General features: G+C 54.5%; 1 protein-coding gene and 1 pseudogene across 1 annotated transcript in view; one reads left to right on the forward strand and one right to left on the reverse strand.

Moving 5' to 3' along the window:
- Positions 1 to 22,077, reverse strand: part of PXN (paxillin) — a 42,806-nt gene extending 20,729 nt beyond the window's left edge. Inside the window, 1 exon segment of the mRNA XM_040250865.1 lies at positions 21,951 to 22,077. Within this exon segment, the coding sequence (XP_040106799.1) occupies positions 21,951 to 21,963 (13 nt within the window). The 5' untranslated portion in view covers positions 21,964 to 22,077.
- The window catches only part of LOC120871396, a 4,250-nt pseudogene continuing 4,063 nt past the window's right edge, over positions 21,962 to 22,148 (forward strand).

Genomic DNA, 22,148 nt, shown 5'->3' on the forward strand with positions numbered 1-22,148 from the left:
GAGAGACGCCACCGCCACAAGCAGCTCGCGCGCCGCAACGAGAGACGCCACCGCCACAAGCAGCCCACGCCCCGCAACGAGAGACGCCACCGCCACAAGCAGCCCACGCCCCACAACGAGAGACGCCACCGCCACAAGCAGCCCACGCGCTGCAACCAAGAGCTGCCCCCGCTCGTGCAACCAGAGAAAGCCTGTGCACACAGCAGTGAAGACCCTGTGCGATCAAAATATAAATAAAACTGCTAGAAAGGCTACTTTTATGGAGTCCAATGCCGATGAACCATGAGATTAAAAACTGAGGTGTCAAAGCGCCCTTCTGCACGTGCTCGTGGTGAGGGCTCAGAAGACATTTAAGCAGCCCACGGAGTCATCCTGTCCAAACCATAGACGTGGCTGCCCACGGGGCGCTGGGAGCAGGGCTGCTGACCACACAGCTCTCTGAAGCCCCTTCCTGGCATCCCAGCCCACATGGCAGTGTGGCTCAGTGGACAGGACGGGCCTCCAAGTACAGAGGGGCAGCGGAGGGGCACGTTCAAATCCACAGCGCTCTCAGCCTGCTCCCAGTGGCAATGCTGGGTCTTAGTTGCTCAGACGCCTCACAGAGTGCAGGGTAAGGAATCAATGAAATCAATGAGTATACGAAAGCCACACGCAGGGGGAGAACCTCCTGGGTGTCCCGCTGGGACAGGAGGAGACTCAGGAAAGAAACCCGCGGCCCCGCCCTGAGAACGAGGGGAGCTGGGTACTGCGGGCAGGAATCCCGGGAGCTGTGACAGGTCTGTCACTGACTTGGGCCTCCTTGCCGAGCAAAACCACTGACCTCATCCCTCTGTGCCTCGGGTTCATTCCAAGTCCTCCTCGGAGAACATCAGCTGAGCCCAGGAGCCTCCAACTCACTCCCGGGCAAGGACAGAGGCTCTGGTGGAGAAGCTTCAAAGCTTCGCGGCCCCGCCCCGAGGCCTCTGCCGGCTGAAAGCCCTGTGACTTTGAACCTGGAACTGGGACAACCGGAGGAGCCCAGGGCAGGTGGCCCCTTCCCCTGCCACCGAGGCTCAAAGCCCTGCCAAGTGCCCCGAGGGGACCCAAAGCCAGGGCTGCGTGACCTGAAGGAAGCTCAGATGGAGGGCAGAGGGCGCTGCCCCCATTTTATGGAATGGGACAAGGAGGCTCAGAGACATCTGAGGAGTGCACCCGGCGGCCTGGCGGAGTCACCACCCCCACGGGGACAGCTCTGCCTGGCCACAGAGCTCACCCTCAGTCTTTCCGTAACACCCCACCGTGAGGGGAACGGCGCGGTCAGCTGTCCCTCCTTCTGCCTTCTGCCCTTCCCCCGTCTCCAGTGCCCCTGAAGCCATCCAAGAAGCCTGGCCACTGAGGTGCCCCTCCACCCCCACCGCTGCTGGGAGCCTGTGCTCTGGGCCTCCCTTCTTGCCTCTCCCTCCTCGGTGTGGCACAGGGGGCTCCCTGTTCTCACTTGCTGTCTGGGGGCTTGGGGGGGTGTCTATTTGCAAGAGCGTTCCCCCCCACCACCACCACCACCGTGCCATACCCACTAGCCCACTGGAACATCATGACCCAAGATGGGGCTACTCCAGGGGCAGGCGCTGACCTCCACCCTTTTCTCATCTGGACAGAGGAAGGGGCCCAGGGCTCACAGAGCTCAGAGGCTTCCCAGCCTCCACCAGAAGCAGGGAGAGGAAGCAGGAGAATCATCGGGAGACAGACAGGCAGGCAGGCAGGGCTCCTCTGAAGGCACCAAACAGCCAACTGAAAGAGGGACAAAGAATCTCGCGCGTGATGTGGGATCGATCAGCCTGAGGCGTGCCACCACCTGTCTGCAGCTCAGGACCACAGATGGTGGACACGTGCTACTTTCTTTGCTGTTACTTTTTGAGAATACACCGGCAGCGGGTTCGCCAACGTTGGCCCCACCCACGTGTGTCCCAGCACGATTTCTTGAGGGCGAGAAAGGGCTGGGAGGGGCTCGGAACCCCAGGCAGCATCCTCCGGAAGAAGGATGGGCTGCTCCTGATCCTTGTCTACCGTGAGTGTCATCTGGAGGGTGGGACGCTGCAGAGCACAGTTGGAACCACTCTCTGAGAAAGTCAAGAGCAAAGATGAAGGGGCAGATGGGCCAAGAAAGAGCCAGGGCCAACTGGCCCCCAGGTGACCTCAGTGACACTTTCATTTCCCTAGAAGTCTCTATGCCATCCAGCCCTGGTTTTCCCAGTCTCACCAGTTTGAAAGCCATCTACTTGGTTTGGGGCAAGACAAAATTCTCGGGCCAGCTGACTGCGTGTTGGCACCTCCCCAGGAAGGGAGGAGCCCCCGATCTTGTCCCAGTCCCTCAGGCATCGCTGATGTACAGAGGAGAGATGCCTTCAGCCACCGCCCCGAGGAGGACAGGGCAGATTTCTCTGGAAGCCCAGATCCTTGCCCACTCTCTGCGCTGGGAAACCAGCCTCTTCCTGGATGGGGAGGGAGCGGATGGAGGCCGCGGTCCTCACAGCGTTGGCTAACCAGAGTCACACAGCAAAACCACGAGAGTGAAAAAGGACGGAGAGACTTTGCTGAGGGTCCTTCTCAGGGAGGGAGGGACCCCTTTGGACTGTCGGTCTCACTGGAAGGGCTCACATGTAGGGGCATCAAGGAACAGAGGAGGAGGATGGAGGGGGGAAGACCCTGTAGTCCGCCAGCAAGAAACCCCAGAGCGGAGGCAGGGAGCCAAGCAGATAACAGGTCTCACGGGAGAATTGATCAGGGACATCTGTGCCCCGGAGATCATGAAACAGACAGGGTCCCAGGGATCTGCTTGGCTTGGCGAGGCTGGCCTCCCTCGATCACGCCCAGCTGGTGACATCAGAAGATGAATGGTGGGGGAGGATCCATCTCAGCCCTGGTTTGGATTTTAGTGGAGGAGACATCTGGGGCTCTGGGAACCCAACCCAGCCGGGCCAGGACAGGTGACAAGAGCAGGTGCCAACTGTAACACCCCGAAACATCACACAGGAAAGCCCCAAATGTCCTCACACCACAGTATTCCAGAATTTTGTTTGGAAGTTAGAGACTGTCTCTTTTGGGGGTGATGGTTCAGGGAAACCATTTCTATCACTCATTCCATAGGATGCTAGGTTCTGCGGTTTGCAGAGAACGCTTTCTTATTCTGAGGGGCTCAAGGAGAAGGGCCACCCACAGTGGAGCAGGGGGCAGCCCAAGCCAGGACCACAGGATCTGGCATCGTGCACTCAGCCCAGCGGGGTGCTGTGCACCACGTGCGTGTGTGTGTGTGTGTTGGGGGGTGGCGTTGGCCGCACACAGCTGCCCTGGACAAGGCTGGTCTAAACTTGCCGAGAATGCACAGGATAAGAACTGCTGTGCCCTGGCCCTGAACAGCACGGGAAGCTGGGGAGCCCCGTGGTTAACCAGGCAACCTTCGATCTGGACAGAACTGCCCGCTGGGGCTGCTGCCTCTCCTCCTGCCTGCAACTGCGTCCAGAAAGGAAGTGGTCACCCAGGAAGGCGGCGCGCTCATCAAGCACAGCCGCTGCTGCCCTCTTTAACACCGCCTGTTTCTCCTTTTCTAAAACGCGGGTCTCCGCATGGTTACCAGAGAAGAAAGTGGGGGAGGGATAAGTCTGGGGTGAACAGATCCACACCGCTATAATATAAAAGGGATTAAAAAGGACCCCCTGGAGAAGGGAATGGCAACCCACTCCAGTATTCTTGCCTGGGAAATCCCATGGACAGAGGAGCCTGGTGGCCTACAGGCCATGGGGTCGCAAAGAGACGGACACACCTGACCCACTGAGCACACGCTGTATGCTACAGGGGAACTGTGTTCAGTATCTCGTGATAACATATCATGGAAATGAATCTGAAAAAGAATATATAAGTATATCACTCTGCTATATACCTGAAACGCTGAAAAGCAACCATACCTCAATAAAAAAAGAAAAATTACACACACAAAAAAGCAGCGTGACTCTGTCCGCATCCACCCCTCCTTCTGTACCCTGAACTGTGACATCTTCCTCTTTGGAAACCCTCCCTGGCAGGAAATCGGGGTGGGATGGGGGGTTGCCTGTAAATGGAAGGAGTGCCTGACCCCACTCCACTGTCCCACCCCACACCCAGCTGAGACAGGAGCTGGGATGACAGGAGTCAGCTGTCACTGGCTGTGAACAAGGACGCCTGTTTCCACGTGGAAGACACAAACTTCAACAGTCAGGCTCAGAGCACAGCCCTGGCACCCTCGCCCAACGTCCGGGTCCTCTGAGGCAAGATCCCAGGGCTGGTGCCCTCCTGAGTGCCACCGGCAAGTGTGGTGGCAGACAGTGGCAGATGGGAGGAGGTGCCCACGGCCGCTGGGGGTGAGGCAGCAGGGCTGAGCCCAGCGGCTCCGGCCAGGGAGCACAGACTCTGATTTCACAGGGCCTTACTTGTCTGCACCTACCTACCTTTTTGGTGAGACAGGAATCATAAATGGCTAAGGGTTGGCCCAGATAATCTTGCAACAGCTCTTTTAAGTCAGGAACTCTGATTCTTCTCCTTCTGGAGAAAACTCTAGGGGCAGCAGGACCAGGGGACGGTGGGCACAGGTTCAATGAGCCAACAGAGAACATGGCAGCAACCACCGGCCCGAGGCATGAAGGCTCCAGCCGGCCACACAGGGCCCTGGGTGTGTCTGTGCTTTTTTGTGCTTTTTCTCCTTTCAGTGTGGGATCTTGGTGCTTTGAGCAGGGACTGAACCCGTGCTGCCTGCGGTGGAAACACAAAGCCCCAAACACTGAACTGCCAGGGAAGTCCCTGTTTGTGCTTTTGAAAGAAATCTGAGTTAGCCTTAAGAAACTGAGAGGTTTCACCCAAAAGCCAAAATGTCTGGCTTCCCAGGAGAAGTCACAAGAGCTAGCAGTTCATGTCTGTGTTCCTATAGGGCCACCACTGGCTATCCCTTGAAATCCAGCACCCTTCCTTTTGGACCTGCTCCACTCACTCATAACACCCACCGGCCTCAGCAAGTACGTGAGTTTGCCGCAAGAATGCAGTGTGAGTTTTGTAGCTGAACAACTTCGGTCGTAAGTCCTGGCTCTGTCAGTTGCTGGGACTGCACCTCTTTGAGCTCAGTCCCACATCTGTAGACTGGGTCTGAAAACAGCCTCTAATATCACAGGGGTGGGAGGGGGGTGCCCCAGAACTCGCCTCCTCCTGTCATTCCATCCCTCTCCCTGGGAGCTGCCTCACCTTCACCTCTAGTGGCCCTGACAAATGTCTAGAAACACCATGCTGGGCACAAAGGTGACAGAAGTACAGTGTCTGGGGACTTCCCTGGTGGTCCAGCAGTTAAAACTCCGTGCTTCCACTACAGGGGGCGCAGGTTCGATCCCTGGTGTGACAGTGTCTGTTCCCACAGAGCGCTGAGTGCGAGACCATCATAATCGGGGCCAAGGGGAAGGAGCAGGGTTTTTTCCTTCCCAGACCCAGGGAGGAACAGAGGCAGAGGTGAGACGCAGCGAGGCAGATAGAGGGGGCCGGACCTCAGAGCACAAGTCCCAGCTTGGGGAAAGAGGGGTGCAGGAGGCGCTGTGGAGTCTGGACGTACCAGGGCAGCCGGAAGGGCAGGGGGACCGACAGGACCAGGCTTGTGTTGGTGCCTCAGCATGTGCAGGGGAGCCCCGAGGGAGGCGGGGCGTGCCCGAGGCGGCCAGGGAGCCTCAATGCTCGAAATAAAACTAGGCAAAATCCAGGCAACCTGGTAACTGAGCGGCTGTGAGGAAAGAGAACAGGATGCCTCCCACGTTTGTTTCCGGCAGGCGGACGGGCCATCCACCAGATGAGACAGGGCAGGTGGGAGGAGGGGCAGGGCCGTGGGGAGGAAGGCGCATAGGAGGGTCAGGTTGACGGGGGCAGGTGACGACCTAGGACAGGCAGAGCCACGGGGCTACCAAGCCCCAGGTCTCTCTCTTCCCCTGGCCAAGCCGCCTCTGAATCTCTCCGGGGCCCAGGAAGCAGAGGTTTGGAAACGAGCACGCCTGTGTGCTCTGGCTGGGTGTGGGGAGGCTGTGCACTGCCTGCAGCCGGCTTGGGGAATTCTCGGGGTGCTCAACCCTCCCTTGCCCTGCTCCCCAGGGCCCAAGTCCAGCCCTGGGATCCAAATAAGAGCCAGCTCCATCCCCCCAATGGCTCCCCTCCGGAAGAGGGGCCAGATCCGGCATGTTATCACAGGAACCAGGTCCTTCCTGTCACACAAGCACATGGGCTCACCGCTGGGGCCAGCAGGCCCGGGACACTGAAATCTCAGGCCCCACGCTCTTGTGGTAAAGCCCTTCAAAACGGGCCCTGGGCTCCACCCTGGCTGAGCCGGGAAAGAATTTGCCCCCATCAGAGGCTCTACACCTGACTGGGTGTCCCAGAGACCAGCCCCACTCCAACTGCCATACTGAGGCCACAGAAAAAGGTCATTCCACCGAGGAACCAAAGGTTAGCGGCTGTCAGTGGTGGCCTCGTGGCTCAAGGCTGAGTTCGATGAGCCTGTAAGATCCAACTGGGATGACACACGGTGCCAAAGCACAGCCCATGAATTCATCATCACACACACAAAGCCTCCTCCCTCTGGGCCTTTGCATTCACAGCACCAGCCGCCTAGACCACCCTCCTGTCTTCTTTACCACGAGAAATCCCCAGAGACTCCTCAAGACTTCAGTTTCCTCTTCTGCAACCCGAGGATAAAGAGGATCCGCCCTGCCTACCTAAACAAAAAGGAATGCCTGGTTTTTATTCTGGAGAGTGGGGGGTGGGGGGGTGCCTCTTTTGTAAGAGCTTCCCAAATCTTAGTGTGGAAAATAAGCATTTTGGAGGGTGAGGGGATTCCAGCTTTTTCATTTTCCCCCTTGTACACGAAACAAAGTAGAAATAATACAGATTAAAACTTCAAAAGTAGTTAACGAGTAGAACAAGGAGGCACAAAAATATCCAGACGGGAAGCAAGCCTATTGACAATGAGGAAGCACACATAAATTAAGGTAGTCTGCCGTTTTCATATGAAACGTTAAAAAAGAAAGTCAAACAGGCACTTCATGGGTGACGCTGTTGAAAGAGAGAAAACAACACTTATTCAGGGATGGACACCCCACAAGGTACAAGTCTTACAGCACTCTGTAAGAGATTCCCATATCTTATTATAGAAATCCTTGTATAAATCCGTGATTTATATAAACGATGAAAGTTGGGGGCTTTTCTAAAAGTCAAGACTCCAGTTAAAACACACACATTAGGGACTTCCACGACGGCCCAATGGTTAGGACTCTGTGCTTCCAGTGCAGGGGGCACCAGTTCGATCTCTGGTCGGGGAACTAAGATCCCACATGCCACATGGCACAGCCAAAAAATAAAAACAGCAATGAGAACGATGAAATAATTTTTTTTTAATAAATATAAAATAAGTAAATAAATAAACCACATCAAAGAGTCAGTTTAGGGTACCATTTCCTCCAAGAAGCCCTCCATGACCACATCCCCGGCATAGAATTCCAAGCCCCTCTCCTTTGAGTTCCCAAAGCACCGTGCATATCCCCTACGGGAGCAAACCGGCAGAAACTGTCGGCTGGAGTGCCTAGGTCCCACCAGTCTGTGACAGTTTACCAGTTTATCGAGGGTAGGCAGGCTGTCTCCATCCATCTTTACCTCCTTGCCTCCAGCAGAGCCATGCCAAGCCCATCCATCACCAAGACTTGCTCACCCCCGCAGTCCATGCCACTCCTGGCTTCAGTGAGCACTCACAACCCGCCCCCCATTGCCAAGCACAATGGGGGGGGTGGGGAGGGTGGCCTGCACAAGCAGCAGGGCCCCAGCCCTTCCTCCTCTTCCATCCCAGGAAATCTCCCTCTACTGGGATCTAGTTACCACCACCCCTCCCAAACCGGCATCGCTCCTGCCCTTTAAAGAAAAAAAAAAAGAAAGAACAAAATCAAAGGAGCACCGCACAGGACTCTGTGGCCTGAGCAGAGCAGCCCCTGGTGGGTACTTAAGGCTTCAACTCACTGTGTGGCCAGTCTGGTTTCCTCTGTGGGTGGAGGGCAAGTCAGGAGTGGGGGCTGGCCGGCGGAAGCGAGGCAGCTGGCCTGGGGGGAAGCTGGTACCCGGGGCAGCCAAGCCCTGGGGCGGGTGGGCACTTTCACTTGGCACTGGAGGGCCAGGGAGGAGGAGGGCAGGGAGGAACAGGGAGGACCGCAGCCTCCGTGTCCTGTGGACCTGCTCCTGTCTGTCACACCTCTTCCCAGGGGACAGAGGAGGCAGGAGGAGACAGGAGCTGGAATGTGCTGATTTTCTGAACCCTGGGCCACTGGAATGTGTTAGCAACACCAGCCATGGGGCTCTGTAGCTGGGGCAGCTGATAGCATCATTGATTATCACCACCCAGCACAGATGAGACAGCCAAAAAAGCACGCAAGGATTAGCGATGCAGAGGGAAGCCTCACAGGCAGGGGCAACTTGCCAGCGAAAGAGAAAAGACGACAGGTTTTTGGAAGAGAAACTGAAAGAGAGGGGAGAGGGAAAAGATAAGGCTTTCCAAACATTTTTGTTAATTTCTTTGAACTTAATATACTCAACAAATCCAAAAGGAGGCAAGAAAAGAAGAAAGAATTCAGAAAAATAGTAGAGGGACTTCCCAGGTGGCTCAGCGCGAAAGAATCCACCTCCCGATGTAGGAGACAGGAGGTCGATCCCTGATCCGGGAAGATTCCACATGCCGCAGGGCAACTAAGCCTGCGCACCACGAATATTGAGCCCGTGCTCTAGAGCCCAAGAGCCACAACCACTGAAGCCCACAAGACCTGGAGCCTGCGCTCAGCAACAAGAAGCCACCACCACAAGAAGCTCACAAACCGCAACTAGACAGTGAGCCCCTGCTCGCTGCAACTGGAGAAAAACCCACGCAGCAATGAAGACCCAGCACAGCCAAAAATAAAAAAATAAACAAACATTAAAAAACAACAAGAACAAATGGTAGAAACACAAAACAAGTGGCAAGATCGCAGACTTACACTCAATCATGCAAATAATTATTTTGAATGTTAGAAGGTCTATATGCTTACAATTAAAAAGTAGAGATTGTCAGATTGGATAAAAATGCAAGATTTGAAATAGGATATTTATAAGAAACACTTTAAATAAAAAGACACAGATAAACAAGTTCCTACCAAGTTGACAAGTATAAAATGATCGGGGAAAAGATACCACACTCATACTAATATCAAGAAAGTTGGAGTGGTTCCATTAATACCAGACAACATGGACTTCCAGACAGAAATATTATTAGAGATAAAGACCCTCCCGTCAATTTGTCTTGAACATTCAATAGTCTTAAACACACATACATCCAATCACTGAGCTTCAAACTAGATGAAGCTAAAATTGACAGAAATGAAAAGAAAAAAAAAAAAAAGATAAATCCACAATCATAGCTGGAGAATTCAACTCTCTAATTGGAAAATAACCCAAAGGACTTCCCTGGTGGTCCAGCGGCTAAGACCCCATGCTCCGGAGATGCAGGGGTCTCAGGTTCAATCCCTAGTCAGGAACTAGATCCCACATGCCGCAACTAAGACCCCGGAGCCAAATAAATTAAAAAAAAAAAAAAAAAAAGGTATGAGCACTCCTTTGGTGATGATGCAAATGTTCTGAACTGGACAGAGCCAATGGCCACACAACCTGTACTGAATGTACTAAGTACCATTGAACTGTATACCTTAAAGTGGTTAATTTTATATTACGTGATTTTCACCTGGGCTTTTAAAAAAAGATGAAGAATATGTATATTACATGCATGCCTATATATTTATAAATATATAGAAGATGGGTGGAAAAGATACACACCAAACTGTTAAGTTATCCCTGGAGTGGGGAGGAAGGAAGGATGGACTTTCACTCCTGTACCTTCCTTTTTCTTTGTTTTTACAAAAAGTATGTATCTTCTCTGACACAAGAACTTTTACAAAGTAACAGTATCAGACACATAATGACATTAGAAAGACCTCTAGAAGAAAACAAGGCCTGAGGCCACACTGTGGCAAGTGTGTGGTTCTAGAAAGAAGACTAGGACCCCAGATACACCCTCAAAAGAGGGCTAAAAAGAGAGGGAAAAAACAAAACAAAACAAAACACAGGCTTGTTCTGCTACTAAGTGTCCTAGGCAAGTGCTTTCTCCTTGGAGAATTTCAGTCTGTCACTCCGTAAAACAGGTGGGCTGAACCTCATAAGTCATTTTCCAATGTTTTTATGTTCTTATTTTCAAATTTTTGAAAAACCACAAAACCCCTTTTGTGATTGCAGCCTCCAATGGAAGCTCAATATATAAACAAAGTGAGCAGCTCCGATGGAAGAATTAACGGGCAGAAAACCCCAACCACGGGAGCGGGTGACATCCTAAGGCCCCTTCCACTCTCGAAGTGTAGGAGTCTAAGAAAGACTGAATCGGCCCAGAACCACAGGGAAGGGAGTGGCCACTGGTCACGCCCAGTAGAACATTTGGAAGAGAAACTTTCACAGGCAGTAGAAGCAACAAGAAGAGAAAGGACAGAGCCGGGTCGAAGCCCAAGCTGGTGACGAGGAAAGAAGCTGCTACCAGCAACGCCATCAACAGCCCAGGACCACACAGCCCAGGGTCCCCCAGAGGCAGACAAGCTGTGACATCCCTGGGCCCACGCTTCTGCCCGAGGTCAGGCAAACAGATAACAGCTGGTCCCAGGCCGGTGTTCCCGCTGCACTAAGGGTGCAAACAGGATGTTTAGGGACAGATGACCACAAGGGATCACAGGGAGCGTGACAACCGCCTCCAGGTGACCCCCAGCTTGCTTGTGGGCGTCAGCACACCAGGCCAAAAAAAAACCTTCTGGTGCAGCTCTCTAGACAAAGCAGGGTGAGGATTCTTGGAAAGTTCAAGATATATGAGAAGAAACCACCTGAGGGGTTGAGACAGGGAGGAAGCAAGGCCACCGAGCTCGGTAGCTCCCTCGCCCCCAAGATGTAGCTAGGCTGGCGCTCCACCAGATGGTGAGAAAACTACACGTCCACTTGTGGGGACAAAAGACTTTCCAAGATGAGCAGCAGGTGGCCAAGTGAGCCCGGGGGTGAGGGCAGCAGGTCGTGTCCCCAAGGCATGAGGGTCATTTTCCAGGTGCTGTGGTTGCTCTTCCTTCACATCCACCCCAGAGGGGCCAGCCCGATTTGGCTGTCCTGCAGCTCAACCGTGCTGAGATCCCACCCAGGCTGGCCGGCAGGGCTGGGAGTCCACGGGACACACGGTGAATCCGGAGGAGACCAAGTGCAGGCTGTGCGGGACACGCCCATTTCCACCCCAAGAGCAGGAATGTTCCTGGAAACAGAGGGCAAGGAAAAAGCCTGGCCAGGACTCTCTGAGCCGCTCCACACCCCGAATGATGGGGGCCTGGGGCTGATCCAACGTATCAACTGCCCCTAAAAGGGCAGAAAGGCAGGCAGGGGGCAGCCCAGAACTAAGCCCACTTCATTGACAAAAGCCAGTTTCCAGCTCAGAAACTCTCCTGTTCTACTGCTACGAGGAGCCTCACTGGCCTGGATCCACCCTGGGAGGCCTTGTAGATGCTACTGAGCATCTTTCATGGCCTCCCTTGGCCAGCGTACGGCCCGCGAGTTCTGGGAGAAGCCCAGGGCTGACCTCAGAGCGGCTCTCAAATTTTCGCCTTACATGAGCGATCAGGATAAACCAAGCCACCAAATAACCTCCTCCCCACCGCTTCCTCCTCAAAGCCACCAAAGAGGCTAGGGGAAGTGAGACGTCATATAACCAAAGCCCAACCTAACGCCACCAGCACTAGGACTGACCATTTCATTTGCAGAGCCCCGAACGTGCATCAGTCACCCTACGGGGCCACGACCGGTCCTCCAATCACATTGCCGAGGGAGCTAACAGAACTCAGGGTTCCTCCTCCAGGCCCTGGCTGAATGGCTGTCCAGGGCTCTGAATGCCACCTCCAAGGCCACAGCGGACTCCGGCAGCAAGCTGTGAAAGCAGGCGGAAAAGTGACCGAGAAAGCCAAACCCCACCCTGCCCCTGTGACCCACGACTAGATTATTCCATGGATGAAAAAGAACCATCGTTACCATTTATTGAGCACCTTACTGCATTTCAGGAAATGCACCTGTTTCACAGATGAGGGGATTGAGGCTTGGGGTATCAGGTGACCTGTCCAGGTCACGCAGTTGGCAAGGGGCAGCATGGATACAGAGCGGGGAGATGAGGGGCTGATGGGGGACCCTGTGTTCTGACCCGGGGCTCTGGGGGTGGCCTCCCTACCTGCTTGAAACCCAGAGGGCTTCGCACTGATTCTCCAGCGGAGGCAGTGTTTCGATGGGGGATCAGCATCTTGGTCGGGGTCCGCAGTTCAAACCCATTTCATCATCGACCACCGTTAAATACTTAATAGGGTGGGACTTCCCTGGCAGTCCAGTGGTTAAGGAGGGTTTCGCCTTCCACGGCAAGCAGCGTGGGTTCACAGGCAGGCAGCCTGGTCGGGAGGCTAAGATCCCACGTGCTTCGTGGCCAAACGACCAAACATAAAACAGAAGCGATACTGCAACAGATTCAATGAAGACTTTAAAAATGGCTCACGTAACAACAATAACAACAAAAACTTAAAAAAAAACTCATTAGGCAACCACAGAGAGAACCGAGCCACGTTTGGAGGTTAGGGACACTTGAACGGCAGGTGAGATCCCTGTCCTTGAGGGGTTTACAGGGCAGAGGGGGAAACACAAGGGGAAAAGCCCAATGGGCACAGATCTGTGAAGTTACAGGAAAGTGGGAGGGTCAAGAGGTTGGCTAGTTTTAACTGGAAAGAAAAAAAAAAAGCTTTCCTAAAAAAGTGCCTGCAACTGAGACCTTAAAGAGAGAGAAAGGAGACGGACAGGTCAGGGGGTTATTTTCTGCTACATGGACAAGGGTCCAGACCCCAGGCAGAGCTAAGTGCTTGGAGTGGTGAGAAGTCAAATCTAAGTCACAGAAGGGAGTTCAAGAAATCCCCTAGATTTGGCAACTGCGTGTTTGCTGTAAATGGAGGACAGGAAGAGAGCATTTTTAGGGACTTCCCTGGTGGTCAAGTGGTTAAGAATCTGCCTGCTAATGTAGGGGATACGGGTTTGATCCCTGGTCTAGGGAAGATCCCACATGCCATGGGGCAACTGAGGCCGCGAGCTGCACCTACCAAAGGATGCAAGTTAGAGCCCACGCTCTGCAAAGCCACGCGACCAGAGAAAGATGGAGAGCAGCACCACACACTCAGGGCAGTCAGAAATAAATAAACACAAGTTTTCAGAAAGACAGCATTTTTAGAACTTTTCAAAGCAGGCCTGCTGCAGGCAAGAGAGAGAGCCGCTGTGAGAACCGGGCTGTCAAGCCCAACCCACCGGGGCCACGGAGGATGGGCGTGCAGTGTCACCAACTCTTGAGTTTCCAAAAAAAAAAAAAGCCTGTGGATTTTGAGGTGCCATCTCCTGATACTTTCAATGCTGGCGTCTAATTCTGAACATGTTTAAATACCATGAAGGCCGAGTGACAAGGGTCTGCAGGCCACATGCAACCTGTGACTTCCCATCCCTGCCTTCAGGCTTCCAGCATTGAAGGACCAAAAAGAGAACCGGCTGGGGCGCTTGAAGACCTGAGACCAAGCTCTCGCAGAGTCATCTGTGGTGACACTTGGGAGTGTCCCCTTCCTCTGTGCCCCGAGCTGCAGTTTAGCTTCCTCATTCGTAAAACGGGGAAACCACAGCTTACCCCAAAGGGCTTCTGTCAGAATCATCAATGGCGATGAAACACATAACCATGTTTTCTAAACTGTAAAATGTTGCAGAAACAGTTTAACACAGGTCAAGAGAAGGGAGGGGACAAAAACAGAGCTGACAATAGACTGAGGCGGCGAAGAGAGAGTGAGAAGGAAATGAGTTGGGTCTTTGCTGGCTTGCAGACCGGAAGAATCTGGACAATAGAATCCACGTCAGGGGTGGAAATATAAATTTAGGCAGCACCAGCATTCAAGTGATAAAACAGGTCACGCAAGTAGATAAACTGACCTGGATACCTAGGAGAGAAACAGGGGGCCCAGAAAAAGCCTTCGCAAAAATGCAGTGGTGTCCCCCCAAAAAGGGATCAGAGAAGGAGGTGGGGAAGGAGGCGAGGCAGGGGGGTGATGGAGGGTGGTTCTTCGGAGAATGGGGATCTTCAGAGAAGCAGAATTTAAGGAAGGGAGGGGGAAATATGGCTACTGCAGAGTGGGACGCACTCTCAGCCAAAGAGAAAAACGTGCAAGAGTGGCCCGGGCTGCATTGAAAAGAAGACAAGGAGGAAACTGAAGAAGTCAGGAGGGGGATTTCTCAAGAGGTCCAGCGGTTAAGACTCTGCTTTCCAGCGCACGGGGTGTGGGTTTGATCTCTGGTTGGGGAACTGAGGTCCCACATGCCACAGGGTGTGTCCAAGGAAAAAATTAAAGAAGAGAAAAAGAAGTTAGGAAGGACAAACAAGGTGGGGGGGGAGAAACCAGAAGGAAAGCGGATCCAGGCGTATCTGTGGATAGGTCACATGCAGGCACGGACGTCGACACTGATGGGAGATGCTGGGGGGCGGGAGGCACCCAGGGAGTTACAGGACATGTTGAGGTGGGAAGAGGGGGTGCAGCGAATAACAGACAGATGTCTCCGAGGGTCTGTTGTCTGTGTGCTGAGCACTCACACACCCACATCACTTGGCCTCCCAACAACCAGGGAGGCAGCCTCAGGCTCAGTTTACAGCCCGCTTGCTGTAACAGGGTCTTGCTGTTGTTGCAAAAAGCATCTGTTCAGAAAGGCACCCGGACCAGTGTCCAGAGGAAGAGTCCAGCGGGCCGAGGATCCCCGCGGTGAAGGGAGAGGAGATCCCCGGAGGCCTCCGCCCACCTTGCTCACGCTCACCCCAGGCTCCACTCTCTTCCCAATCGGCCTGCTCGAGTGTGTGACTCGCTCTCCCCAATGAGAACACAGAACAGAACATGGCTGTTTCTGCCAAGCGCGTTCTGAATAAGCTGCATTCCATTTCATTAAAACAATTACCTGAGTCCCAGCCAAGAATTACATAAAGCTTCCTCCCAGCACCACCCCTCCCCACCCCCCCACCCCGCCCATAAAACACACGCCATTCTGCTCCTCGAACAGGCAGTCAGGTCGGACCCGCAGCTCTGAGACCCCTCTAGGACGACCCCGTGATCAGGACCCAGCAGCCAGCCTCGGAGTCCTTGCTTGGGGAAGGACAGACAGACGTGAGGCTCAGAGAAGACCCTCGTGTGAGGCACTCCCCTAAGGAGGACTGACGGGCTGCTAAATGCTTCTAGTGGGCACCAGGGGCCCTCTGAGCCAAGGGGGCCACCAATGTGGGAATCCGGCTGTTTCTCCCACAGAGATGGGAGGCCCAATGGACAGGTTTTGGAGTCAGCAGAAAGCAAGACAGGAGGGCCCTGGGAGTGGGGATGCCAGGGGCAGGAGCCTCAAGTCTGGAGACTTGAATGGCCAAGAGGGGCTGCAAGCAAGAGCCTGGGGCCACTCCGGCCTCCACCGCCCACCGGCTATGGTGTTCCTTTGGCCACAGATAAGAGGTTCTCCTGATGTGAAGCGAAAGGCATGTCATCCCCTCCCCCAAGGCTTCAGCTGCCCAGAGGTGGCTCTCTGCATCCCACCCAGGCCACCCCTTCCCAACTCCCGCTGGAGCCCGGCATCCTGCTTGCCTGGACTGCAGTCTGGTTCACATCGCCACACTCAGAATAACCCCAGAGGCTCCCTCCACACCAGCGATGCTCATTGCCTCTGCCAGGCCCTGTCACTGTGTGTCCCCGACCCTGGCGGCATCACCAGTCACTCCCATGCCAGGCCTGCCTGGCTCCTGTCTCTACCCACCCAGTCTTTCCACCACCTGCGTCGGAGTTACGGGAGGCTGAGAGTCACTAGGGTCAATCACAGGTAGGCAACTGATGCCCACCCCTGATGGAATGACTCCAAGCCTGGCTGTGGAAAAGCAAGGTTTTCTCACCTCCCCCCCCCCCAACTCTTTATCATGCAAATGTCTAAACATGCAGAGAAACTGAAAGGCCACTGCAGTGAGCACCCACATGCCCTCCACCTACGTGCAGTCACAGTTGATGTTTGCCATTTTTTTTTGTACACACACGCCCAAGTTTCCTCTCTTTCCCTCTTTACATATACACACATACATACACATCCTCCCTACGTTTTCTACTACACCATTTAAAACTGCGCTGCAGACATGGTGACACTTCACTCCCAAATACTTTCGCCTGCACCTAACAATAACAACGTTCTCCCATAAAACCACAATCAGACGAGAAATAAGCGTTAAGAGGCCATCTTTAAGGGGAAACTAGGCCACTGGCGCTCTGCTGGGCCTGGCCATCCACACGTTCTGCCTGCCCCTGGCCCAGCATCCATGGCCTCCCCAGAGAGGCCGGCCCTGAGCCCCACTGGTCAGGCCATCAATCCATTAGTTGGGAGACTTAATCTGGTCGAGAATGGACACTTGAGGCCAAATGTGAGGCTCCCAACAGGACTGCAACTGAAAAGGCAAAATGGGCCTGGGAGGCCATAGGGCTCCAGGCCTATCCCAGGTCAGGAGATGGTCTCTGGACACTTATTTATTTTATTTTACTTCATTATTTTTATTTTGGTCACACAGTGAGGCATGCAGTTTCTAGTTCCCTGGCCAGGAATAGAACCCACGCCCCCTGCAGTGGAAGCTTGGAGTCCCACTCACTGGACCATCAGGGCAGTCCCCTGGCCACCCCTTTGAAGCTGCTGGTTTGTCAAGATTTCTGGGAAAATTCAACTTCCTAATGCTTTCTCCTCCTCTCTCCCTCTCACAGGATTCCTCAGTTCTCCACCTGAAGGGTTTCTGAGGATTTCTTCCTCTGGAAATGGGCTGGCTCCAAGCGGTAGCCAGGTGCAAACACCTAAACAAAGACAGGAGAGTGTACGGAGCTGGGGGCACAGAGGGCTTCTGACTCCAACCCCAAGGAGTAGAAGAGAGGGTGTGGAGCCTGCCCGGGTTCTCAGCGCCAGCTGCGCTGTAAGCTCGCAGCTCTGTATGAGGCTAACCGGTGAGTGGACAGGGGATGGTGAGAGAGAAGGGTGGTCCTCCACCAAGCAGGAGACACTGCCGTAAGCGCCTGGCATCCTGTCCTGAGCACGGCATCCTCGAGAAAGAACCAACGAGACGCAGGAAGCCACAGAGAACAGGAAAGGACGGACTGAAGAGAAAACGAGGGGACACCCCTGGCAGACCAGGGTTAAGACTCCACACCTCTACTGCAGGGGACATGCATTTGCTTCCTGAACTAAGATTCCCGCGTGCCATGGGGTGGTGGCCAGAAAACAAGAAAGAGAAAAGAGACTGGCGGTGTGGGAAGGGTGGAAAAAGATTTTTAGCATTCTAGAAACAGAGACCACTCAAACCAACAGGCAAACCAGATCCAATCCAGTATCAGGAACAGACGTGGAAAATGGGTTACAAGATTTAAATCCCAGCCCTGCCACTCACGAGTTATAGAACTTGGGCAAGTGGGCCTCCATTTCATCATGTGTAAAATGGGTGGCAGTAACAGTAACAGAACCTGCACCTCATAGGGCCAACATGATTCAATGAGACAATGCGGGTAAGGTGCCCAGCCCAGGGCTCGCACATAGTAAGTGCTCAATAAAGATTAGGGAAAGTGTTCTGCAAACACTGTATAAAAAAGCAAAAGTGTTCTACAGATAGCTGTGATCACGAATGAAGACACTGAGACCAGGACAACCCAGGGGAGGGCTGGAACAAGTGAAGTGGAAGGGAGTTTTTCCAGTCTCTGCCCTTGGAACTAGAGAAAGACCTCAGGGAAGCTTTGGGAAGTCAGTACCCTCAGGCATGAGGATCCTGGGATGTTTCCTCAGGGGGACTCAAACCCACAGTGGCAGGGCTCTGGCCTGCAGCAGCCTGAACCTCTCCCCACCAAGCTCTGGCTGCCCAACAGAAAGGGCACCTGCTGAAGAACCAAACACACCAGGGTCTGAGTGCCCACTCCACACCTCACTAGCACACAGCCTAGGAGGAGATCTGGGGCTGAGGCAGGGGCCCCCGAGGAGCACACCATCACTCCACGGGCCACCCCTGCCAGAAGCCCAGCAGCTGGGTGCCCTTGACCCTGCCCTAACACACAGAAGCACCACAGATGGGCGAGCCCAAAGTCCAGACTTTCCATGGAAACAGAGAGGCTCCATAGCCTGGAATGCCCCAGGCAATTCCCCTGCTCCCCAGTACTCCCCCCCAATAAGGACAATGAGGCACTGTGTTCCAGAGGGTCGAGACTGCTGAGAAGCTGCAAGGAGACAGGTCCAGATCCCAGCAGCAACTGGGCATTGCCAACAGCTGGCTGCTCCCCCTGCGAGGGATGGGAATGGCAAAGCTATTGAGGCCTGAACCAGCCTACCTACTGCTACCCAGACCATACAGGACGACGGCCCCAGGGCAGAAGTTTAAAAGGTACCCAGCAATTACTGAGCAGGCCCCATGGCTCATTCCCCTGGTTGATTACCAAGCACTTACTAACTCATTAGGGCTTCCCCCGTGGGGCTTAGCCGCAAAGAATCTTCCTGCAGTGCAGGAGAGGGCAGTTTGATCCCTGGGTGGGGAAGATCCCCTGGAGGAGGGCATGGCAACCCACTCTAGTATTCTAGCCTGGAGAATCCCTATGGACAGAGCAGCCTGGTGGACTAGGGTCCACGGGGTTGGAAAGAGTCAGACATGACTGAGCACGCACGCATGTACTACCTTATTATGGAGATGATCAGGTCTGGAAGCGGATCGACCTGGGTTACAATCCCAGAGCCCCCACTGAACTTTCCTGACTCAGATTTCTGCGTGCATCAAGCAGGGATTAAACACGTCCCTCCAGGAATCACTGTGATGATACCAAAGAGTGCTGAATAGGATGCCTGGCTCCTATCAAACGCATGTGATCACTATTAGCCCCCAGCTGTGGTCATGGTCCCCATCCTCCCACCCCCAAGCGCACTAAAAAACGTGAAGGAGGGGCGAGCAGAACATAACCAGAGTGCCTCTCCGTGTTGTGAGAACTCTGTCCAGGAAACTCCAGCCAGAACTGGAACACCGAGAACTCCCAGCCAAACCAGCATCTAAACAGTAATGAGGAAAGCCACCAGCACCCCGTAGCACAAAGCTGACAGAACACACAGGGAAGGGCAGGACGCTGTGTTTACTTAAGGATTTTTGCCCAAAGAGCTATAACTTTGTAACTTATTAAACAAAGCATGGTGAGTTTGTCACTAAGAGCTACAGGGAGGGGAGGGCTCCCCAATTTTTTTTCTTTTAGACCAAAAAATAAAAAACAAAGTCACAGCACACACTCTGACCCCTCTAGACTTGCCACAGGTCAGACTCTTCTCTTTTAGGACCCAAGAGGCTCACAGCTGACAGCACTCTCAGAAGAAAAATAAAAACAAGAGGCTTGGCCTCTGGGTCCAGCCTAACTAAGGAAAACAGCTGACGGGCAGGGTGCTAAGCGGCCATCCAGACAGCTGATGGGGGCTGAGAGCAGAGGCGAATTCCTCTCTCCTCCTGCACGCCCCATTCCGCCCACCCCAGGCTCCGGTCGGTCAGCCAGGCGTGGCTGGCCCCCTGGGAGCTTAGGCCAAGGGAGCCAGGCAGCCCAGATTCAGACAACTGAGGAGCCTCTGGGGGGAGGCAGGAGAAGTAGTTACAGGTGGCAGCCATCACCTCTCTGAGACCCTGTCGTCACGAAGAAAGGCCTCACGGTGCACAAAGCTGCAGATGTAGGAGCGAGGGGTTGGGCTTCCAGTCATGACTTTGTCATCTTACGACTGTGCAACCTTGAGCCAGTGAATCAACCTCTCTTAGCCTCAGTTTTCTCCATTTGTAAAAGGCCGGCAGTACTGATAGCAGGGACCCCTAAGGGACTCTTCAAAAAGAGTTACTGTGAAGACAGGACAGTTGAGGTACGGGGAAATACTCCAGGAACAGCAAATCTAAATTCCTACAATCTGCTCTGCCAGGACACTTTCTTTCCTTTCAGAGACGAACTCAGTTTCCTGGCCCTAAATGGAAGACTGTCAGAGGACAGGAATTCCGGGCTTCAACAGGGAACTCTACAAAGACTTTCTCAGTCCTTCAAACAGCACGGGGCCTGTCTGGAAGCAATGGAACCCACACCAGCATTTCAGAAACTGTGACTCTCTTGTGAGTTCCCACAGGGAAAGCGTTCTTTCAGATCCTGATTCGAAAAATATCCCCCAGCCTCCTTTCAGTTCAGTTATTTTTACGTGAGAAAAAAAAAAAAAATACCTGCCTGGAAGCCATGCCAACCTTGAGTGTGCTGGAAAAATGGGTGCCAAGCCTGACCCAAAGACAGAACTATGCTTGGCAGCCATTGTACTCTGCAAAACAGGCAGGACCGCACACTCTCCCCAGCTCCAGGATCTTGGGGGTTAGGGGGTTGCGGAGGCACCCTGATCCCCGAAGAAAGCTTCTGGGAAGCAGTCACGCCCCAATCCTCCTCCCTGTTCCCTTGGAAGTCCAGTGCCTACAAATAACCAGTCTTAATTTAGTGCCCCGTGCAGCTCAGGGGAGGCCCATCAGTCCTGTCTGATGAATCCACCCCTAAGAGCTTGAGACAGAGAAAGCATCAGTGGTCACACAACCCACCCACAGTCCACAGAGGGAAGACAAGGCTCCTACAGAGAAGAAACTTTCCTCCCCCTCCTCAACTCCCTGGCTCAGGCCTTCCAGCTCCAGGCATGAAGGGGAGGGAGGGAGAGTGAATCCTCCCACTTCAGGGCTCAGGGTGCTCAAGGCATTCCTAGAACCCCCAGCACCAAGCCCCCTGGCTTTAGTGTCTGGTTCCAAAAGATACTTTCTTCTGCCCAAACTCTAGATCAAGGCTAGACTGAAAAAAATAGTTTGGGAGCTCCAGTCACATGAAAACAGTAAAACTCTGTTCTGGGCATCCTATCCTCCTTACCTGCGTGGCTTCCCGCAAGGTACTACCAGCCTGGACAAGTTCAGAGATGGCCATACCTCGGGGGCTCACTTCCCACTTCATTCCCCTGGCACTTCACCAGTCTGTCTCCCCAGCTTACGCTTCTAGGATGAGGCTGGTCTGTGATATGAAAGTGGAGAGGCTGGTCCACTGAGTGGCCAGGGCAGTGAAATGGACCCAGGGCCTTAGTGGGGCAGAAAGGAGCCTTCTCTTTGTGAGGATGTGGTCATGGAGGCTCATCCCTAACCTGTGAATCTGACCTGTGAAATAAAAGGGGTAGTAGACTCCGAGGCGCTACCCTTGAGGTGCCGGATGTCCGTCTGTGAAGTGGGGGTGGTCCTTCAGGGGCTGGGAGCAGGCCCCGGCTGCGCGATCAGGCAGCTGATCCCCAAATTGGGTGTTCCAACTGTGCGATGGGGGTGGGGGAGCGCTGTGTGAAGTGAGGGTCCCGCAGCGGGGGAGGTGGTCAGGTCCCGGCAGTGGGGGCCGGTCTCTGAGGCGGACCGGGCGGGTCCCTGACGAGCAAGCAGGTCCCTGAGGCTGAGCTGGGAGATGGGGGTGGATCCCCGAGGTCGGGGGGTCCGGAGGTGGGGCTGTCCTCGAGGCGAAGGGGTGGCGGCTGTGAGCACGGCGGCTGGCCTGGCCTGGGACTCAGGCCCAGCCCGGGATCCTGTCCCGCCGAGCCGGGGCTGGCCGGAACCAGAGCCGGGACCCGGGCCGCAGCGGGTGGGATTCAGCCCGCCGCTCGCGCGCTCGCTCGCGCCCGCCTCGGCCCGTGGGCCCGGGGCCGCGCGCCCCTTGCTGCCTTCTCCCTCAGCCCCTCCAGTCACTCACCGAGGTCGTCCATGGTGGGGGAGCCGCGGGCGCCGGGAGCCGGCTCGGCGTCGCGCTCGCTGCCCGTCCCGGGGCCGCTCCTCGCCGCCGCGCAACTTTTCCGCCGCGAGCCTCGGCCAGGAACGGAACGCGCCGCCGCCGCCGCGCGCGCCCGCGCCCGCCGTACGGCCCGCCCCCGCGAGCACGCGCGCCACGCCC

This window comes from Oryx dammah, unplaced genomic scaffold (genome assembly GCF_014754425.2).
Source record: "Oryx dammah isolate SB20612 unplaced genomic scaffold, SCBI_Odam_1.1 HiC_scaffold_12, whole genome shotgun sequence".
NCBI classification, from domain to species: Eukaryota; Metazoa; Chordata; class Mammalia; order Artiodactyla; family Bovidae; genus Oryx; species Oryx dammah.